Below are 22,381 nucleotides of genomic sequence, written 5' to 3' on the forward strand. Positions count from 1 at the left end.
TGCTGCATGCCATGAGTACCACCAAGGGGCACTGCAAAGATGAACTGTCCCTACTTTCTAGAAACTTTGTCCTGACCCTGAAGTACCTCCTTCAGACTTTATTCAAACTCTGGAAGGACTTTGAGGGTCTGGCTTAAAAACAAAGCCCTCTGCCTCTTTTCAGAGAGTCAGTGTTGGGAGGCAGAGGACAACATTTGCATGTTGCTGTGGGAAACATTTCCAAAGGACCTGTAAAAGGTAATTTAGGAGAAATCAACACCACTGTATTTGAACCTGTGACTGTGTTTGAGTCCCCTGTGTATAGGATTTGGGGCTTAGTGAGACCCCCTCTCTTCCACACATGGTACTCATTTTAAATACACAAATCACATTTTCTTTATTGTTTTCTTAGAAAAAAATCCCAAATGTTTGGACGTTGTCATGAGCAGCAGTGAGCGAACAGGCCAAGTCAACGTTTTTTTTGCTACAGTGATTATCATGATATCCATTTTTAAAATTTTGTAACAGAACTTAGGATAGGCATAAAGGTAGGTGTTAGAGACTGACAAAATGAAAGCAGCTGTGTCTGATGGTGGTGTTATCAGTCAGAGTCTTTCTCATCGAGTGATCACACCAGCCGTAAAGACATGGCATCCTCCTAATTTTGAGGTGCTATCAAATGATGAAATCACAAATGAAGCTTTTCAAAGACCCACTTACAGACTTCCATACCAGTTAAGGGTGTTCCCTTAGTTCATTTTTACGTATTGACTTTTTGGCTGTTATTATCTCTGAATTTAAGTAAAAACCAAAGCCACCTCACCTGCAGATGAATTCTGGTTTAAATTTTGGACCGGCGGGTTTGATATCTCTATTTGCACGGATATCCCTGTGCTTCGTCTCCGGCGGCTGCTCGCTCGCACTATTTTTGTTATTTTTATCTTATTTGCCGGGATATTCAAGAAGATGGCAAGGTTTTGAACAAGGCTTGGACCATAAAACTGTTCCACGGTCATGGATGGCATTTCAAAGGAGATGAAGAGGACTGGCGCAGTCTGGATCTCAATGGGAGTGGAGCCTCGGATTAAGATGTTAATCATTTTGTAGTCTTCGTCAAAGTAGTTTGATCCTGAGATGGTGGAGTTCATTTCAGGAACAAATTCATCTAGCGAGACAAACACAAAAAGTCCAAATGAATTTTACAGGCCACAGAATGAACATTTTCATTCACAAAACAGAAAAAAATACAACACTTGAGAGATAAAATAAAGTAGCCATGAGCAGAGCTGTACAAACGATGCATAATCTTCACATTTAATGCATTTTTAAGATTAACTATCCAGGTGGTGCGGTCAGAACAAAATAAAACAAAACAAAACAAATGTATCAACGTGGTGGAATGCAATGGTACAATAAAAACAGACAGTCCCCTCTAAGTACATGTTTAATACTGCATTTTGACAGACTGGGAAACTCGCCGAGACAATTGCCACAAATCCATCCATCCAATCATCTAAACAAACAATCTTTCTAGTCATGTGACTGTATACAATGTCAGATCTAATTCTATTCTAAATACTACTGTCGTATTTTATAAATGCACTGCTTTAGGACACACAGCATGAGACAGGACAACATCAACCGACCATCCTAGTCGGACAAAGAAGATGCATCAGAGGAGGAACAGCGTGGAAGTCAATATGATGAGACCAGATTAAAGGGGTGAAATATGATGTGATGGTAACCCCCGTGACCTGGAGTCAGACTAAGGTCACCATCTCTCTTGCCTGGGACTAGGATAAGGTCACCATCCCTCTTGTGTGCTATGAAAAGTTAACAAAAGGAGCTTGACGTTAGGAAGGATATCTGGTCTTAAAAACTTCTGCTCCAATACCTTCAAAATTTATAGTGGGAGGCAAGCAGCTAACCCTAACCTTAACCTGTGTGAACCCAAAAACTGACCATTTAAATGGCAGAGAGAGAGAGAGACAAGGATATGGCCTGATGATACGTGGCAAGCAAATGGTTGACCATCCTTTTCATCAGTAGATGAGATGAAAATTGTAAATCAAAAGTATGAATGCATGGAACAAATATGAATTCAGCTTCTCATCACCATACTTAGCACATTAAACTAGACACGTTTTGGGTGTCTTCTGTGTGCCTTGTGCATTTGCATGTGCCATTAAATTGTTGAAAAGCTCAGGGATAGAGAAAGTTTGCCTTGAACGATCTTTAGACCCCTTTCCGTAATTAATGTTAGGGTCGGGACTACCAAAGTCACAATCCAAGTATATCAACTCACGCCATAACCACATGAACACCAAAATGGCAGCTTCCTAAGCCAGTAAAAAACAGTGTGAAAAATAACGATACCATCTGATCACAAAACAAATGTGAGAAATGGATTCTTTGTTCTCACAAACCACTAAGTTAAAGTTTGAAAGGTTAAAATATCTCAACAAGAAATCCAAACATTAAATTCAATGCACACTCATAACAGAGACACAAAGTGAAGATTAGCAAAGCGTTGGAAAGGCTGGAAGCTGGAACTGAGCCCAGTGCTAAGGCTGAGCGACTGGTGAGTGATGAGCCATTACGTTTCGGACATCACCATAGGAATGTGATGAACTCTCACCTCTCAATGTCCATGTTATCTTCTGATGGCCTAACAAATAGCTCGGCTTGACTCTTACCTGGGTATGTGGGCGCGTTCAGCGTGTAGTCCGAGTGATCGCTGTTCCATACAGCATTTGTGGGAGCAACCAGTGAGTTGTTGACAAAGATGTCTAAACGCTGAGGATCAGAGTAGAATATAGCCACTCGAAGTACCTTAGTAAAGAAAAAGAGCAAAGAACAAGCCAAAGAGAGTCCATCAAAACGCTCACATTAAAGACATTTGAAATTTTTCATTCAACGGCAACCACCAGGGTGTGAAGGGTAAGTGGAAAGCTTAGGAACACAGCAATAATGTCTGGCATTTGTTCTACCAAGAATGGAAAACGTGACAATCAGATCAAGAAGATGGACTGGGAGATGAGAGAAAATGTAGTCAAGAAATGGTCAAAAATGTCAAAGCCCCATAAATGATAACCCAACGTTGATATCGGGAAATTGTTTCTGTCAAAAAATGGCTAGCAACACAAAATGTATTTTGTATTTATCCACAAACTTGGACAACTGATAACAGCCAGTTAAGGGAAGGCATTGGTGGAAGGTGAAATGATTTCTGATTTGATGTTCTAATCATTTTTTTTTTTTGTCAATTGTTACGTTTTATTATGAGCTTCTCGTCTTTTAGTAGTTTTTTTTTTGTTGTTTTTTGAGTAATTTTGTCTGCTCCTTTGTTTGGGTGTTTTGTATTCTCTATAACTCTTCCCAGGTCCCTTCCCACCCTTGGGGTCTTTACGTGTGACCTGACTAGTCCTAAATATTCCACCTGATTTACTCAGATCTCTCCATGCATTTGTTGTCTGCTCCCCTCACACTCCTTGTTTTCATTTTGGTTAGTCTTTTGACTGTTTTCATTGGTGTTTTATTTAATTTTGTGTTTCGTTTTCTGATGCCCTTTTCACAATAGATCCATTTATTTAAGGGTTTTGAACATTAAAGAATCACAGAATAACATCAGTTTTTCATTTTATGGTGTCTTGTAAATATACAAAACATTTAATGTTTTGCTTTAACGTCATTTTGTTTGACCTTGAATGCCACCATTTTGTGGCCTTTCGTTGTGGTGGTTGCTGTAGGAGATGTCCAGGGTTGAAGGTATAAACGTGTGGTAAGAGGAGTCCGAGGTGTTCTAATGGATTAATTTCTTACTGATTTTAAAGGGTTGCAGTGCACTTCCTAATGGCTTAACCGCTTTGGACAAACGGTTTGCATGTGACTACGTGAGGTCATCCATGTTAAGTTAATTACAGGAGAAGTGGAATAATAAATAAAAGTCAGTTGTGGTGGGTCCCAAGCTCAAAGAGTGGGGCAGTGCTTACGACAGGGAGACAAGAGAGACTGCAAAGAAAGTAAAGCTCGATGGAGAAACATTCAGTGGAAGGGATCCTGGTAGGTAGGTCACCATGGGTGGCATCTGCTCTGCTGAGCTGAGTAAAAGAGCAGGACCCGGTGGCTGTGGAGACTTCCATGAGACTGCAGGCTACAACTCTGCTGGTTGGCACACAGTTACTGGGTAGACATGTAAAGTGGAGTGTGGCCGTGGCATCACTGAGAAGATAAGACACTGAGGGATCTACAGGGCATCGATCTGGAGGGGCAGATGGTGATGTGATGGACTACGCAAGAGGGTCTACAGGTATGGGCAGAAATGGCAGGCTGGGATACCAGAGAGTAAGCAGGAGAGATTTGACCCTCTGTCCTGACAGGAGACAATGGGAATACATTGTGGAGGAATTGGTGGGTTTCTAAAACTATTGACTTATTTACATTTTTTGGGGGATGATTTTTAAAAGAAGGATTATTTGCAGAGTGTCACTTTAATTTCTTGTTTTTAAGAAGCCTTTCCACATTCTTGACCATAAAGTCTTGTTTGTCTCCTCACTGGCCCTCATCCATCTCGGTTCACTACTAAAAGTTGTCCTGAAGGAAGTGAATGTCCATTGGCTGTGGGTATGGAGCGCCACAAAAGGTCAGCCTATCAGGACGTGTAGGACCCCTGCCTTGAGGAGGTGTCCCATCTGCCCATACAAACCTGAGCACCACAACCTTTGCATTGGCTTTTGACTGAGATGTTGAATGGAGCTACCAGACCACAATCAACCATGCAACGCAGGCCACTCCTGTCCCATGAATTATGACAGCAAAACCAAACAACTTGGAATTCTACACTTTATACTACTAAAAACTGTAGTTTTTTTTTTGTTATAGGTAATGGTGTGGATTTCATATTTCTAAGGTTTGCTTAAAAGAAAGCAAGATGACTAACTAGGATTCAACTTCTCATGCAACTTATTGAACATCTGATATTCATGACACAACTTAGCTCAAAGTGTACAAAGTGTGCGATCAACCCACCTTGGTGTCATTAGCATTTAGTAGCATCAGTCGAAGATTCTGGGGACTAGTGCTGGTGAAATAAATGGAATAGGATGTATTGGTGGACACAATGCTGTGGAACAAAGAAACTCTCAGCTGACACGTGTATCCTGCACACCAGCCATGATCTTGAGGACCTGCAATCAAAAACACATTTGGTGAGGCTTTGTAAGAAATTTTTAAAAAGCTATGAGCAACATCTTGAGTGTGGACTTTTGTCTCCAGCTCCTCCAGTTTCCTCCCACATCCCAAAGATCTCCATGTTAGGCTTATTGGAAGTGAAAATGTTAGATCTGAAGAGACAATGGGAAGTGTGAAACTCGCAAATAACACTCATTTAGGAGAAGGTCCTGGAAGTTAAAGTGGACCCATTACTGTCCAGTGGAAAGCAAACAGGCTACAAGTCAAAGAAGGTTATGCTTAAGTGATACAACACACTGGTGGGGCCTCATCTGGTGGTCTCCATATTACAAAAAAAAGCAGCCCCAGAGAAAGTCCAGAGTAGAGCAGTTAGCTGATTCCAGGACTGAGAGGTAGTAGCTGTGAGGAAAGATGAAAGAACTTGAACCTTATCAGTTTAAGAACATGGAGATTAAGAGGTGACATCACTGAAGGTTTTTAAATTATGAAGGAAGTTAGTACGGTGGATCCCCCTAGTTACTTTAAAATAAATTATTTTTCAAGAACACAGGGCCACAGATAGAAACTGGACGAGGGCAGATTTTGCACAAACGTTACAAAGTTTACCTTCACACAGGGAGCAGATGGAATAAGTACTGTGATGGACAGTAGGGCTTTTGGGGACCTTCAAAACTTGACTAGATGTTATTTTGGAGCATTTAAGTGAATAGACCTGGTAGGCTAAAGTTCATCTACAAATCTGACACGTTTGAGGAATGGCATGAAACTATTTAAAGAAAGTCTGGGGACTGCCAGACCACAGTGCCCTCTTGTGGTCCCTAATAGCATTGCACCTCCGAGCACTGCTGTGTACTCAAAAGACAATGATGGCTGCTCTTGTCTGGTACTACTGGTTCCCGTCTGGGTTTGTCTGCTGTCCTAATGAGTCAAACAGAACTGTGCTTCTTGTTAGCTTGCCATGGCTTCCTCTAGAGATGCAGGGTTTAGTCCGTCCTGGTGGTCTCTTTCTGTTCACAACCACATATTTTATTGTATCCCCTGCTGGACCCGTCATTTTTCCTGTCCCAACATGGTACCAGCCTGAAGCAGCCCTTCTATCTTATTACATTGTATGTTGTTTAATTTTCTTGTGGAAGGTTCAGCACGCGTGATTGAATCTGTGATTTTCTATTTTTTAAGAATATGTGAATAAGTATTTTACCATTGATCAGATCCACATAGCCGTCCGCAAGCACTGCCACCGGAGAGAGTCGCCGGGTCTCCGTGTCACTGTCTAGACTTTCAATCACCAGCATCTCGTAGTCGAGAGTGAAGCACTTGTAGCTTTGCCAGCTTGGCATGTAAGTACAACTGGGGTCTCTGATTATACCTGGAATGAGATGAAACATAAAATAATTGTAGCTACGGTAATTGTATCTCTCAGCTTTGGAGAGTTGTGATGTTACCTCACCAAAACACCATTTGAAATTTCCGATATTTATAATGTCTGACAATAACGCGGTCTGCAAATGAACATAAAAGCACAAAACAAGCCATTATAACGCTTGTTGAGGCCTAAATTTCAACGTGTTGTAACTGACTTGAGATGTGACTGCGGGAATGAGCAGAAGATGGAAGTTGTTTAGTAGCTTAGATGTTCCCCTCATTGCTACGGTCAAAACATTGCAGTAGATTTTACCTTATGGCCTATCTACAGTATATTCTGTACTGCCAGAGATGAAAATGGCAGGCCACAAGGACAAGGAAGCAGGACCAGGAGATGATGGACTGTTGTAGTAAAACAGTCAAAAACCAGCAAGTCGACACAACATCATGCCAGGAGGCATTTCCTCCTTTAAACCGAGTCATTAATAGTCATGAACCAAGATGGACTAAGGTGAATCATCACACATAATAACAAGAACAGAAGTGCAAAGCACCATCCAAAGAGTAAATGAAGTGCAGTGCAGCCTCTTGAAATAATCTGCGATAAAACCGGCGTTTCAGGTGTGTGTGAAAAGCAGAGGAGAACTGCTGTGTGGTCAGATCCACCACCGGCTGGAGAAGGTTCACTTTGGCACTGAAGCCAAATTCCAACATTGTGAGTTCATCTCCAATCTCTGCCATCACCAGGAGGACATTTTGAGGGAGAGGATATGTCACCCTGAGAAGTTCATCTCCGGAGACAAAGGCGTTCTTTATGCAGTAAACCCCATCAGAGGGTGCCGTGTGGTTCAATAGAGGTGATGGGTGCTTTGGTGGATTAACCAACATGCAGATGGTCACCCAGTGAGAAAGGTGCACTAGCTGATCTGGAAGCCGTGCGGTTTAAAATGCAATATTTCAACAGGTAGGCCACAATATCAATCAAGAAGTAGTCCATAAATTACAGAGCCTCCTAGTTTGCATGAAGGTCATTGAACACCTGACAATTCGCGGTTGGACTTCTGCTCCTGTTTCAACATCCACCTAAGGATCTAACCAAACAGATTTCATGGATTCAGCATTTCCCTTTCCCATCATTGAATTTTTAAATACATAACACAAAGCACAAACCTTTGTTTGGTGCAATTTGGTTGACAGGAATTCGGCTGCCGTTCAAGTAGGTCAGCATAACTTTCGGAATTCTGTAGTCTCCGAGACCATCGCGTGGGTCGCCGTTCCACTGATACTCGGATTGGGGAACGACAGTCCCGGTGTGACCCAAGAAGGATCCATCCAAGTCTTTGAGCATGGTTTTCCTTTTGGCGTCACAAACCATATCCACGCAGTCAGAGGGATTCGCCTTACTGTGATGGGACAAAAAAGGAGAGACATTGGGGTTAGAAAGAGTTCCGATTTCTAAGAAGTTAATTAATATAGCAGATGTCACAGGCCGCTTGTGCATTTGTGGCCAAGTGAGCAAGCGTCGGGTATGATTTACGAAGTGTCTCATGATGGGCCGCTATGTGCAGTTTAAGCAATCGACGTCACTCCAGTGGGGCTGTCAGTGGTGGTTCTCCAATGGGGACAAAGTCACACCAAGCTCTAACAGTGATCATGGACTGGGTCAAGATTGGGTCATGAGAAACAAAAGTTTAATAAAAACTGTTCTAGTGTTTTGCATTGTAAATCTCTGACCTCCTTAAGATGGATATCTCAAGTACAGGAAGGGCAGTTAAAGCCAAGAAATTCTCTGGGGACCGCATAACATGGTCCTTCTACAATAGTAGATTAAGATCAGACCTCTGTCATGCTCATGTGTTACAAAAACCAAGCCACAAAGTCCAAGGATCTTTCTGTAGACCTCTGCGATCAAATTGTGGTGAACCGCAGGTCAGGGTCAGGGAATCAAAACCATTTCACAGGCATTGAGTGTTCCCAAGAAAAATAGCAGCCTTAAAAATTGTGAGATGCAAGAAGTTTGGAACCACCAGGACTCATCCTAGAGTTGTCCATCTGGCCAAACTGAGCGATTGAGCTAGCGGGCCCTAGAATCAGGTAGGTGACCAAGAACCCAGTGCTCACTCTAAGAGAGCTTCATAAGTCCTTTGCTGAGATGCCTAGAAGGAACATGACAGCCTGTGTAGACTCTGAGAACATGAGGAAAAGGATCCTCTGGAATGATGAGACAAAAACTGAAGGTCTCCAAACACAATGTCTGGCAAAGGAGCAGGCACTACTCATCATCTACTCAATACCATCCCTGTGATGTAGCATGGTGGTGGCAGCATCATGTTATGGGGACAGGGAGTCTGGTCAGAACTGAGGGAAGGATGAATGCAGCCACACATGGAGGGGTCTTTGAGGAAGCCTTCTCTAGAGTGCACACCTCCTCAAACTCAAGCAATGGTTCAATGACCAGAAAGAGTCAATACAACGCTGGAGTGGCTTGGGTGCAAGTCTCTGACTGTCCAAATTCCTAACTTAAAGCCCATAGAACATGAGTGGAGAGACCTGAAGGTGGCCTTTTACATTCAATATAACGGGGCTTAAGAGGATCTGCCAGGAAGAACGAGATAAACTGCCCAAATTCAGCTGTGCAAAGCTTGTAGGGACTTACTCTAGATGAATCAAAGCAGGAATTTTTGCCACAGAGGGCTTCTGCAAAATGCTGAATGAATGGCCTAAATACTTGTGGGAACGGAAGATTTCAGATTTTGATCAGGAAAGCATTTGTGTGAACAAGTCATTGACGGGCAGTGATGGCAGATAAATCCATAGCACAATGAAAGAAAGCAGAAACTGAAGGGGTCTGAATAATTTCTGAATCCAATGTTAGCACAGAGAGGACAGTCACCAAGCTGGCCACTGAACCCAAAAGCCTCCTGGAAGTCAGCAGCAGAGTTCATAGTCTGCCACCCGAGCTAAGAAAAAAAATGACAAAAACAAAAAACGACTCGCCTTTGCTCTTGTTGGATGAAAATGTCACACAGACACAAGAGGACATACAAATCTCGGGATTCACGAGATTCATGAGGCAGCAGCACCAGCCACTATGCCACCCATCGGCTGGCTCAGACTCGATCCCTTGAATTAGGACAAAAACACACAAAAGTCCTCACCCTACATCTGGTCTGTGGATGAAAACCTTGGCGTCTTCTGTGCTATCAATCAGCGTTAGGCCGTGTACAAATATTTGGTGCTGCAGGTCTTCATTCTCTGGGTTGGATATGAACATTATATTTGTCTCTCCAGAGCAAACGTTTCTATAGCCAACAAAAGTGGAATCTTCATAAGACAGAAAGGAAAAAAGTAGGATTAGGAATGGGCCCTTTGGAATCTTTACTAAGGTAATGGACACTGATGGACACTTTAGCATGTTTGCGCTCAGAACGCCACAGCAATGTCAACATCGTCCAAGGAATTCAAATGTCAATCCACATACAGAAACAGAAAGACTCAGGGATCAAGAGGATATGGTAGAACCCTGGCACAGAACTACAAATGGTAGACATCTTTAATAAGGACACAGTTGAGCACCCTTCTGAAATTCTGAGCAAATAAAAGGTGAGGATGAACAATTGTTAAAGCCAAGAAATTCTCTGGGGACTGCACAACATGGTCATTCTAGAGTAGTACACTAAAATAGGGTCTCTCTCATGCCCACCTGTTACAGTCATCAGCCCACTGATAGTATTGTAGGACATCAGTCCAGCATGAGGGTGACCAGGAGAAAGATTCTGTTCAGAGGCAAAGGTGGGCCAGCAAGCACCACTTCTTCCACCTGAAAATAAATTTAGAAAAAAGTGAATGTAAAGCCCCAATGTCCCCCACTTCAGCTTTAGTGGGAACTCAGGGACATTAAGTATCAGGACCGTGTGACAGTAAGAGAGGTGGGCACAGCAGGTACAGCAAGTAAAAAGGGGCATTTGTTACAAATGAAGATATTGATTATTAGGCCGCTGATCTGTCACACCTCTGGGATGTCAGTTTAGAGCTCATGGCTCTGGTGTGCTGGGCCAGTAACGTCACTTTAAGACGGGCCCACCGAAACAACAAGCTCATTAAGAAGGCAGGCTCAGTTATGAGATACCCTCCAGACCCCTGGAGATAGTAGAGGAGGAGAGAATTAAAGCAAAACCGAGTGCCATGATGAACAATGTGGCCCATTCTCTCTCTGACACACTCACACTGAGGACTTTCAGGCAATGAATTATTCAGCAGAAGTGTGTCAGGAAACACTAGTGGGGGCTCCTTTATACCAACTGCAATATGCCTGTATAGCGCCTCCCGGAGACTGGGACTGACAAGCCAGAAGTTTTTCTTTCATTTAAATTTTCTTCCTGTTTAGTCATTCTGGTTTGTGTTCAGACCACACAGTGTGTGTGTGTGTGCGTGTGTGTATCTCTCTAGCTATTTATTTATTTATTTAAAGAGCTGCTGTAAAAAGCCAAATTTCTTACAGGAACAACTAATGATCTATCTATCTATCTATCTATCTATCTATCTATCTATCTATCTATCTATCTATCTATCTATCTATCTATCTATCTATCTATCTATCTATCTATCTATCTATCATATAGTGCCTTTCATACTTGTCTATCTATCTATCTATCTATCTATCTATCTATCTATCTATCTATCTATCTATCTATCTATCTATCTATCTATCTATCTATCTATCTATCTATCTATCTATCTATCTATCTATCTATCTACATATCTAATCCTGCCAACTATGCAATCTATCTATCTATCTATCTATCTATCTATCTATCTATCTATCTATCTATCTATCTATCTATCTATCTATCTATCTATCTATCTATCTATCTATCTATCTATCTATCTATCTATCTATCTATCTATCTATCTATCTATCTATCTGGTATCTGGTACTTTTTTCTTAGGAGAATGTGTTCCTTTAATGTGGGTAGTGACATCCTTCACACCTTCTACAACTCTGTGATGGCCAGTGTGGTGTGCTGGGCTGGCAGCATCACTTCAGGAGATGCCCACTGAATCAACAAGCTCATTAAAAGGGCAGGCTGAGTTATGGGACGCACTCTGGACCCCTGGAAGTTGAAGCGAAAGGAGAGATTTAAAACAAAACTGAGTGTCATTATGACCAATGCTGCACATCCTCTCCATGACATACAAACACTGAGAACTTTCAGCAGAAGTGTGTCAGCAAATGCTACAGGGTCTACTTTATACCAACAGGCACAGCGCCTCTATAGCGCCTCACTGGATCATTGTGGCACGTTTTCAGACCATAGTCTATGTGTTACAACTACATATATTGTGGCAGATGACTGGTGCCCTTGCCTGGCCAGTATGTCATCATACAGGAAGGATCAGGGGAGAAAACATGAGCAGTGCGCTAGATGGCAGCAGTGCCTCAGATTCCCAGAGGGCTCCATGGGAGTTGGAGTTCACCACAGCTCTGCTGGGTTCTGTGGGTGCTGCCAGGAGGTCCTGCAGGGACGGTGGGGCCCTAGTTTGTTGGGCTCCTGCCTCACTCAGAAGTGCTTCCAGACCACACTAACAGGACACTGGAAGTATTCCCAGATGCTGGATCAAAGAAGCCTGCTGCCCCAGGTCCAGGAACCAGAGTCAGGAAGAGGATGAGTGTAGGTGGAAAAGAAATTTACAAGACAGAGGAAGAAGGTAAAAAAGTGCTGTGTGTTGTACGTATTTGTGGGAAACAATTTGGGAAGCATTTCACACAGAAAATGAAAAAAAAAAAAACGTGTGTTGCTAAACTTGTCTGTCTATTTATTTATCTAAAAAGCTTTGTAAAATGCTGAGTTTCCCTATTCTTACATAGTACTTTTTTCCGCTCTTGTCACAACCCATTAGAACGCTCAAGTTGCTTTCAGAAGCAAACGAGTAAATCTAAAACGAAAATACAAAAAGGCATCTTTTACCTTGAAGAGGCCTGGTGCTCCTGTGTGCCACTGTGATTTGGATGTTGGGATTGTTGTTGGTGAGAATGTCTGAACAGTTAAAGTTAGGACTGCTGCCCACGAAAAGAGAGTTCTGAACAATAAAAACATAACAATGAAAGACGTTAAGATGAGTACATTTATCTAATAAAGCTGACAGGACTGGGAAGTGAAGGCCTCAAGAGGGCAGGACAAAGAGCGGCCTGAAGCCGAAACACAAAATGCTGTGGCGACAAAACCCGATGAGCAAAGCAAACCCGTGGGTCAAATGCCAAAACCAAAGTCCTGACCGTTCCCATTCCTTCCCCTACATAACTCACAAGAACATTTCTCAAAGGTTTATTTAGACATCCAGAAGACAGGAAATCCATCACAATCGTCATGTCACGTTGATCACTTGACCAGCAATGAGTGTCATTGCTACAACAAACCTTCCCCAGAAAAAGCGCAAATTCAAAATAGGACCAAAAAAAGAGTCATCATTAGTATAAAGCAAGAGCAACATGTCAGAATTTGTCTTCATGGTCCAGAAGTAAGAATCCAAAAAGAACATAAATAAATGATAAAAAAAGAAAAGCAAAGAAAACAGCCATTAGATCAACCGCGAGCTCAAAGCAGCTTTTTGTTTTGCACTTTCCTCTGTTTCCTGTGCCATCGTCACACTGAATGAAATCACGAGCGCCTCCTTTTTGTGGTCACTAATATGCTGTCGGAGAGTGAAGCAGAACACACACAGCGAGGCATCTCCCCTTCAGACAGACAAAGAGATGTCCGACCTTAGAGGCCCTCGAGGTAAAACCCCAAACGACAGAAGATCAAAATGGTAGGCAAAAAGAGCAAACCGTTACTGCTCATCCAAATTCCTTTTCCTAATGAACCGTAAAGCAATAACTCACCCCCATGCATTGCATTTTGGGTTTATCCAAATTAATGTAATAAATATAAGACAGGGCGGCACGGTGGCGCAGTGTTAGCACTGCTGCCTCGCAGCTAGGAGACCTGTCTGGGTTCGCTTCCCGGGTCCTCCCTGCGTGGAGTTTGCATGTTCTCCCCGTGTCTGCATGGGTTTCCTCCCACAGTCCAAAGACATGCCGGTTAGGTGCATTGACCATCCTAAATTGTCTCTAGTGTGTGCTTGGTGTGTGTGTGCCCTGCCCAGGATTGGTTCCTGCCTTACACCCTGTGTTGGCTGGGATTGGCTCCAGCAGACCCCCGTGACCCTGTAGTTAGGATATAGTGGGTGGGAAAATGAATGGATGGATGGCTATAAGACAAAAGATGCTGCCACCTTAAGTATTCTAGCACAGTAATGCCTTATGCAACGCTGCACAGTGTCACAGTCCTGCCACCCAAGCCACTGCCATAAACAACATCATGAAAACAACACCCACAAGATGGCTGATACATCAAGTTAATAAAATAATTGTTACGTATAATATTGAATATGTATATATGCAATAAATAGTATACTTACACCATAAAAATAGCAAAAAAAGATTGAAAAACGAATGAGTGCTATGTCTGCAGGAAAACAGAGAAAAGTAGCGTGAGAGGAAGATGAAAACGGTGAGTCCGTCCAACTCTCACCAAAGCCAAACCCCGTAACCAAAGGATAAACCGGAGAATCAAACACGGAGCGCACACCAGCAAAGAAGTGTTTGACTTTATTTGATTTTATTCGATTGACACCAGGAAGAGCACAGCGCTGACCGTCGGCGACGTCTCACTTCCCCGACGTTCAGTTACGTCCGACTGCAGCGATGCCATAACAACAACGAAATAACGCAAGAAAAGCAACATGGCATTGGGAAAAGGGCTGAACCAAAATGACCATCCATGAACATTATTCAGATGTGAATTTAAAGTTCAGAAATGAGCTCTGTAATATTTAAAAAAGGTCAGCAGGATGTAAAAACACAAGAAGGAAGTCACGTTATTAAAGATCAAGATCACCAGATTGAGAGTTGATTAGAGGAGGAGAGTGAAATGTGCTTGGGTGTGAAGCTGAAGTCACAAAGCACTCTCGGGTGTGTGCGTGTGTTCGAGAAAACAAAAGAGGGCAACAAAGGGACGTGGCCAGGAGGTCTCACAGTTTGACACAATTCTAAGGAAGAACGTCAGGCGTGAGGGTCATACCTTGATCTCAATAGTTTTGTCTGAATAGTTGTGAGACACAGATGGCGGATGATAGTTCATTGGCATGATGCCCATTCCGTTGTCTACTAGCGTCACATTGGAGACCTGAACACTCATCTCTGTCTGCAATGAAGCCCAAGCAAAAAGAAAATAATGAATTGAATGTTTACATGAATGCAATGCTTGTAACCGTGTAAGTTTACACATATGTGAGCTGTGCCAAGCATTTATCGTATGTGATTTGCATTAGCAGTAAAGCTATAAGCCACCATTGGCAGTTTTATTCAGGAAGTGTAACGTACCTGGAAATAAATTCCATAGTCCCAGCATTTCCAGGCGATGAATCCTTGCACAAAGGAACAATTTGGCAAACCGTCTTTGTTCATGTACACCCCATACAAGCCTCCATGGGCCTCGTTGTTGTGCCAGGCTTCAACGGGGTTGAACTGACCTGCAAAGCAATAGGCATTGTGAGATGTTACTATCCATAAATTGCTCCGTAGATCCATATTATCCATGTTATTATCCATAGATGACTTTTTATAGTAAAATTACAGTCCTCAGATTTAAAAACATATGGTAAAGTACATTAAGTGCCTAATGATTGCTTCAAAGGTGTGCTCTTTGAAAGTATGAAACCTAAATCCAGTTTAAATATACCACAAAGAATGCAAGGCGTCAGACAGACGAGCTTCTCTTCTGTTTGTGGGCTCCAAAACACCGGTGGCTGCACCTTATTCTTCGTGGCTTCTTTGTATGCGTTGTACGTCCAGGTGGGTGCTCGTTTTCTTGTTGACTACCACATAGGTACAAGCCCACCCCTGCATCTTTGTTGGAGACAAGTCAAGGAAGAGTCTGACCGAGTCTCTGGGGATGTCAAACTACACAACAGCCCTCACCTGCGTAAATGAAGTCTGTGGCTGAAAATCACCTGAAAAGTCACAGAATGTGATGGGGGCCTAAGGGTTAACATGTGCTTCAACAACCCAATTATTCACAGAAACCTAAAATGTCATGTCAATGGGGTTTGAGAAATGGGGTTACTGGCATGTGAGAAACCGGAGCAACTGAGGTAGAGTTTGTGGCCATGTAAACCCTTAACTGTGTTACTCTTCAGGGTGTTATAGTCTGAACCGTGTAGTTCCTTCTTACACACTTTCAGCAGCCACTGTTAGAAAATAGAGAAATAAAGATCTTAATTTGTCCTCAGGGTGAAATTTGACCTTTTACAGAAGCTCATTAAATAAATAAAGACATGAATAGGTAAATAAGTAAATACATAAATAAATCCTCTTTAATAGAACCCCTGTGTCCATCCATGTGTTTGTGTGTGTGTGTGTCTTCTGGTGAAGTGCGCATGCGCGGGGCACTCTTTAATAAAAGACATCATTGCTGGGGAGAGTGCTGATTGGGTAGTCGCGGCCAAGGCGGAAGTACAGGGAAGGGCGGAATGAGTGACAGAGTCACCGGCCTCTAGCAGATGCTTCAAAGGCCGCCTGACGCGTCACACAAGACAGAGAGGGCGGGACCTATAAAATATCGTGCGGCCGATCCAATTGGATTTCAGTAAATGAGGTAAGCAACATCTCCTGGAAGAACGGTCAGCTCAGCAAGTAAACTTCAACAAAAGAAAGGCTGAAAGACAAAGAAAAATACGAGCAAATAGAAGAAAATAAGCAGCAGAAAAAGGCTAAAACAGAAAGACTCAGAAGAGCAAATAGATCTATAGGAGAACAGGAAAATGAGCGTAAAAAAAATTCTCAAAGAGAAAAACAAAGACAAGCAAATAGATCTATTGAAGAAGAGGAAAATGAGCGTCAGAAAAATGCAAAAACACACAGAGCTAAAGCTAAAATAAAGAGAGACAGGATAAGAGATCTTCAGACAGACACAACACCTCAATCAACAGCCACAGAGGATCGGATAAATGTAATATTAATTATACTTACTGTATTGTCATATACGTTTCTATTTTATTTTTATTATTATTTTACATTTAATATAGACTGTACCTGCTAATGTTTATGCACTACTGTTCTAGCGCCCGTTATTGTAACGAGCTTAATGTCTAGTAAATAAATAAATAAATAAATAAATAAATATACACATATGCTTGAGTCTGAAAACACACCAGAAAGAGTAAAAAGAAAAAATGAAAAAGAAAGAAAACTTCTGACTTGTCAGTCCCAGTCCCAGTCAAGCGATATACAGGCATTTTGCTCTTGGTATAAAGATGCCCCCGTCTCATTTCTTGACACACTTCTGATGAATCCTTCATTGGCTGAAAGTCCTCGGTGTGGGTGTGTCACAGGGAGGATGTGCAGCAATGTTCATAATGGCACTCAGCTTTATCTTCATTCTCTCCTCCGCTGTCTCCAGAGGGTCCAGAGTGGGTCCTATAACTGAGCCCGCCCTTTAAATGAGCTTGGTGATTCGGTGGGCCTCTCTTGAAGTGACGTTACCAGCCCAGCACACCACACTGGCCATGTTGGAGTTGTAGAAGATGTGAAGGATGTCACTACTCTCATGAAATGAACACCATCTCTTAAGAAAAAAGCCTGCTCTGCCCTCTCTTCTCTAGTCCTTCTGTGTTACGAGACCTGTTCAACCTGACATTGATATGGACTCCCAAGCACTTGTAGGAGTGCACCACTTCTACGTCCAGTCCCTGAATGGTGACTGGACATGGAGGCTCTTTGGTGGTGTGAAACTCAATCAGCAGTTCCTTGGTTTTGCTGATGCTGAGTTGCCGACAATCCTCAAAGTTCTCCACCTGATTCCTCTCTCTTGTCTCATCCCCTTTATTGATAGACCCCAAACGCTCAGAATCATCTGAGAATTTCTACAAGTGGCCTGACCTACTGTTGTATTTCTAGTTGGAGGTGTACAGAGGAAAGAGCAAAGCAGACAGGCCTGTTCATGGTGGTGCTCCGGTGTTTCTCACAAAGTCTGCGGTATGTCCAGCATCCAGGATACCGTAGGCTCACCCACCTGCATGTCTCTGAGTTTACCCCTTAACCGAGATGGCTGGATGGTACTGAAGGCACTGGAGAAATCAAAAAGCAGAATCCTCACAAAGTAAGTTTCCAGAGACAAATGTTCAGGGGTTCGCCTTATATCTTCTCCTGGCTGAAATAATCTGTCTCAGTATTTCCGAAATCACTAAATTTGTGTTGATGAGCTAAACGTAGAGTGCTGAGCAACACAATCTGAAACGTAGCACGGTAACACGTTACAAGAAGGACAGTTGTGTACTGTAGTCCGATTATAATCTTATTGAAGTTAAATTGTCTGTGTTATTCTTAACCCAGCTGTCCTGGCTGTAAGGCAAGAAGCACACATAACGGTATGGCGGTCCTTTGCAGTGCTCAGTCACATAGCCAAGCAGGACAGAGTGTGCTGCACGCATTGCGGTAACAGAAAACTAAACATATCTCTAAAACACAAACGACTGATCACAGGCATCCGGCTTATTCTTGAATTCACCACAATGATAAATAAAGAAACCTAAACCTAAACCTAAACGTAAACCTAACCTAAACAATGATGTTCATTTTTTTTCTTTTGTGTGCAGTTTAATGACTTCTGAGTGTTGTGCAAAGGAGAATTCCAGAAGATGACGTGCACAGGTGAATGTGGATTATTATGAGCCCAGGTTTCTGCCTTAACCCGGTTATGTGTGTGTGTTTGAAGGTGCTTCATGTTTCAGAAGACAGCAGCACCCAGACTCGACACAGTATCAGCTTAGATTTAAAATTCACTTTAACAATTGGACTTTGTTTTTGTGGAGAGGTGTCCTGAAATTTACAATGTTCTTATTTTTTGTTTGTTTGTTTTTTTTGGACGTCCAAAAGTAGGAATTATTAGGTTATTCACATCACTAATATTCTTTTCTTCACTCTTCATTTTTTACCGATTCTTTCACATCTCGTTGTACGTCTTTAGTCTTTTTTTTTAAAATCCGTTCACCAATCTTCTGAACTCACTTCATTCAATATGAGGGTCTGTGGGGCCAAGTCTGTCCCAGCAGCATTGGGTTCAATACAGGATTCAACACTGGACCCTTTTAAAGATTCCCTGTGGTGGTCTGTACAGTGAATGATCCTCGTGAACGGCATATAAAATGAGGAGAGATGGAAGGCCTAAGTCACCGCTCCACTCATTAGCTTCTCTCTTTTGGTAGCTTCTCTTTTTTTTTGGCTTAGTCCTCTTTTGCTGCTGTCACCTCTAGCATAAGCGTGTAATGTTAGCAAATAATCTAATTGGAAATAAGCTGTCATCTGAACAGTACCAGAACTTAACAAGTAAGCATTCTAGAGAATTTTGCAATGAACAAAAGCATGTAAAAGAAATCTAATTTTACTTTGTTACTTAGTTGAAAGAATTGAATAGATAAGGAATAAAAGGTTACCTGGACAAGGTTCTCCATTAATTCTGTATCCAACTCTTTCAAATCCGCTGACGATGTTATCTTGAAGTATGCTGTTCATGCCGTTGTTCACCTGCGGACCACAAATGTGTTTGTTCGAGTTAGAACTTCCCCTCCTATTTGTTTCTAAAGTCTGCGTTTCCATGAGCACAGAACATTGGAGGATTTTGTTGAGACCATCATTGGAAGGCACAAGTAACCATTTCTGTTAAAGTTTTATGAAACCCCTACCTGACCATTCATCCCTCTGTTTTCTACCACTTATCTGGGAGTGGGTTGTGGAGGGAGTAGTCTATGCAAAACTGCCCAGATGTTCCTCTTCTCCTACCCAGGCATTCCCAGACCATCTGTGAGACATAATCTCTCCAGCGTGTTCTGGGTCAGCTCCAAGTTCTCTCCCTGGTTGGACACGCATGAAGCAATACCCCAGGGAGGTGTCCTCATCAGACGCCTGAAACCCCTCCCCGGGCTCTTTTCGATGTGGAGGAGCAGCAGTTCGACTTTGAGCTCCTCCTGAATGTCTGCACCCCTCACCTTGTCTTTAAGCCTTATTCATGTAGAGATTCCCCAACTCTCTCCACACCTGATGAGAAGAGGCATATAGTCCAGGAAGTGGAATGGGGCTGGAGACCACAAGTGTGAGGTGATTGTAAGGGAAGGTCACACAGGCTGCAGATGGCAGCTGGGATTCTAAAACCTTCTCGCCTTGTACATGGAGGCTAGCAGTGCTGGCAGAGGGCTGGACTGACAAGAATGAATGAAACCTGAGGAAGACCTTGGCCACTTTATTAGCTCTGATCTTTTTTCCCCCTGCGTGTAGCCAATGATAGTCCTCATACCCATCCTGTTAGATGGTTTATTGTTGAATTTGTTGCCTTGATATTTCTATTTTTCATATTTTTGGATTATTTCTGTCTGAGTATTATTGGTTAATTTTGCACTGAAGCTATGTTCTTTGTGGTTGGAGACCCAAGAGATGGGACCACCTTAACACCAACTCTTCTGGGGCTATTTAAACTGGCTGTGAAGGCCCAGAATTGACAAGAACATTTATTAAGGTTTTGTGAGGATCACTTTTTCTGTCTGGATTCAGTGTTTTTTAATTATTTTTCCCTGGGATTCTGATTACTGGGCCGTGTTTTGTGACTTTGTTTGTTTAGGACCTTTTAGGCAACTCCTTTTTTGAATGGGTTGTTCTTTTCTTAGTTTTTCAAATTCTTCTGTTTTATTGTGATAATGTTTGACCTTTTGTTATTTTTTTTTTAATTTTTGAAACTTTGAATTTTCTTTTCCTTTAGATTTGCTTTGCAGCCACAGGGGCCTCACAGGATTGAACTTGAGAATCTTAGCTTTACACTGGTCTTAGACACCAGGGGCAGCTGCATGGTGCCTCTTTGCCATGAATAGCATTTTAAGGTTATTAACCAAAAGATCGAGCCGCACATGTCTAGAACCGGGGGTCAGTGCTGGGGTCTCTGCTCTATTTAATATACATAAATGATCTGGACAAAAATACAGCACCATCGACAAGCTGGTTAAGTCTGCAGATGATACCAAACGAGGTAGATTGCCAGACAATGCAGAATCAGCTCAATTGTTAGAGGGGAACTTGGATCAGGATTTGGACAGATGAAATTCAATGTAAGTAAATGTAAAGTAGGACATGTAAGAGGTAGAAAAGTTAGACCTGAATACAGAATTTGGGGTGGGTCTAAAACTTGAAAGTTTCCCTCATGAGAAGGATTTAGGAGTCATTGTGGACCCACCACTATCTACATCCAGAGAGGGTGCAGAAGCGATCAAGAAAGCTAAGAGGATGTAATGTCATATAGCGCCCTGTGGTGTGGAGTACAAGATGAGGAAGGTTATGCTTAAGTCCTGGATGGCACAAGTCAGGCCTCACTCAGAGCACTATGTGCAGTTCTGGTCCACATATCACAAAAAAGACATAGCAGCACTGGAGAAAGTCCGGAGAAGAGCGACTAGTCTGATTAGGACTGAGAGGTCTGAGCTGTGAGGAGAGGCTGAAGGAGTTGAAGCTTTTCAGTTTAAGAGTAGGGAGGTTAAGAGTGGACATGACTTAAGTGTCTAAAATTATGAAAGGAATTAGTCCAATGGATCTGCAAGGACACGGTTGGAAGCTTGTTAAGGACAGATTTCACAGTAACGTTAGAAAGTTTGTCTTTAGACCAACCACAGACAAGTGGGATAAATTAGCAAGTAGTATGGTGGAGAGCAGGACTTTAAGGACATTCAGATTTCGACTTGATGTTGTTATGGACAATCTAGATGAACAGTTTGGGCAAATTCATTGAGCTGAATGGCCTGTTCTCATTACAGTTATTCTAACGTTATGTCACAACATCACACTAGTGTTAGCTCTTTTAGAAGAACATGAGAGCACAGATAAAAGATGATTATGTAAAAATTCACATAAACTTGTGGAAATGTGACTTCATAATGTGGATGGTAGAGCTTTGAGGACCTTCAAATCTTCAAATCTCAAGTCTCAGGATTTCTGGGCCACATTGGACCTTTACAGGACGTGTATTCAAACCCCAGCCCTTACAAATGATCCTTACTTCAATGGCTGCATGCCACAGGGAGTTCGTTAACTCCAGTCTGCCTTGATACGTTCCTGGCCACACGGACAAAGCGACGAGGTTTCTTTGTATGCTGTTTCTAATTCCCCAGTCTCGAATACCTGTAAATTTAACACAAAAGTGGAATGTATTAATAATGACGCCATCAAGATAACCTTTATATGCTCACCAAGAATATTCTTAGGACCACTCTACTAATACTGGGTAGGCCCTCCTTTTGGCCTCCAAACAGCCTCAGTTCTTTGTGACATTGATTCCAGCAGATGTAGGACACAGTTCTGCAAGGTTCTGCTCCATGTGAACATGACTGCATCACAGACTGTAGTTTCTGCAGATTTGTCAGCTGCACATTCCCATTCTACCACATCCCAAAGGTGTTTTCCTGAATTCAGATACGATGACAGGGAAAGCCACAGAAGAGCACTGAACTCATTGTCATGTCTGAGGTGACATTCGCTTTGTGACATGGTGCTTTATCATGATGGAGGTAACAAACAGAAGATAGGGAAATTGTGACCATGAAGAGATACACATGGTCAGCAGCAAAACTCAAATAGACCATGGCATCCAAGCGATGATTGACTTGTATTAATGAGCCCAGAGTGTACCTAGAAAACTTTGCCCACACCATGGCACCACCAGCAGCAGCAGCCTGTTGACATAAATCCGACTGGTTTCATGATCGTGACAAT

The 22,381-nt window shown here is 42.4% G+C and overlaps 1 protein-coding gene across 1 annotated transcript in view; it reads right to left on the reverse strand.

Moving 5' to 3' along the window:
- pkhd1l1.1 (PKHD1 like 1, tandem duplicate 1) overlaps positions 1-22,381 on the reverse strand; it is a 148,318-nt gene that overhangs the window by 12,883 nt on the left and 113,054 nt on the right. The window contains exons 62-73 of the mRNA XM_028790902.2: positions 21,669-21,790; positions 19,069-19,159; positions 14,960-15,108; positions 14,658-14,780; positions 12,504-12,615; positions 10,238-10,354; positions 9,693-9,858; positions 7,705-7,937; positions 6,371-6,538; positions 5,008-5,165; positions 2,676-2,811; positions 803-1,144 (exon numbers count right to left, since the gene is read on the reverse strand). Coding sequence (XP_028646735.2) covers positions 803-1,144; positions 2,676-2,811; positions 5,008-5,165; positions 6,371-6,538; positions 7,705-7,937; positions 9,693-9,858; positions 10,238-10,354; positions 12,504-12,615; positions 14,658-14,780; positions 14,960-15,108; positions 19,069-19,159; positions 21,669-21,790 — 1,917 coding nt within the window. The remainder of the gene's footprint in view (positions 1-802; positions 1,145-2,675; positions 2,812-5,007; positions 5,166-6,370; positions 6,539-7,704; positions 7,938-9,692; positions 9,859-10,237; positions 10,355-12,503; positions 12,616-14,657; positions 14,781-14,959; positions 15,109-19,068; positions 19,160-21,668; positions 21,791-22,381) is intronic.

This window comes from Erpetoichthys calabaricus, chromosome 13 (assembly GCF_900747795.2).
Source record: "Erpetoichthys calabaricus chromosome 13, fErpCal1.3, whole genome shotgun sequence".
NCBI lineage: Eukaryota > Metazoa > Chordata > Cladistia > Polypteriformes > Polypteridae > Erpetoichthys > Erpetoichthys calabaricus.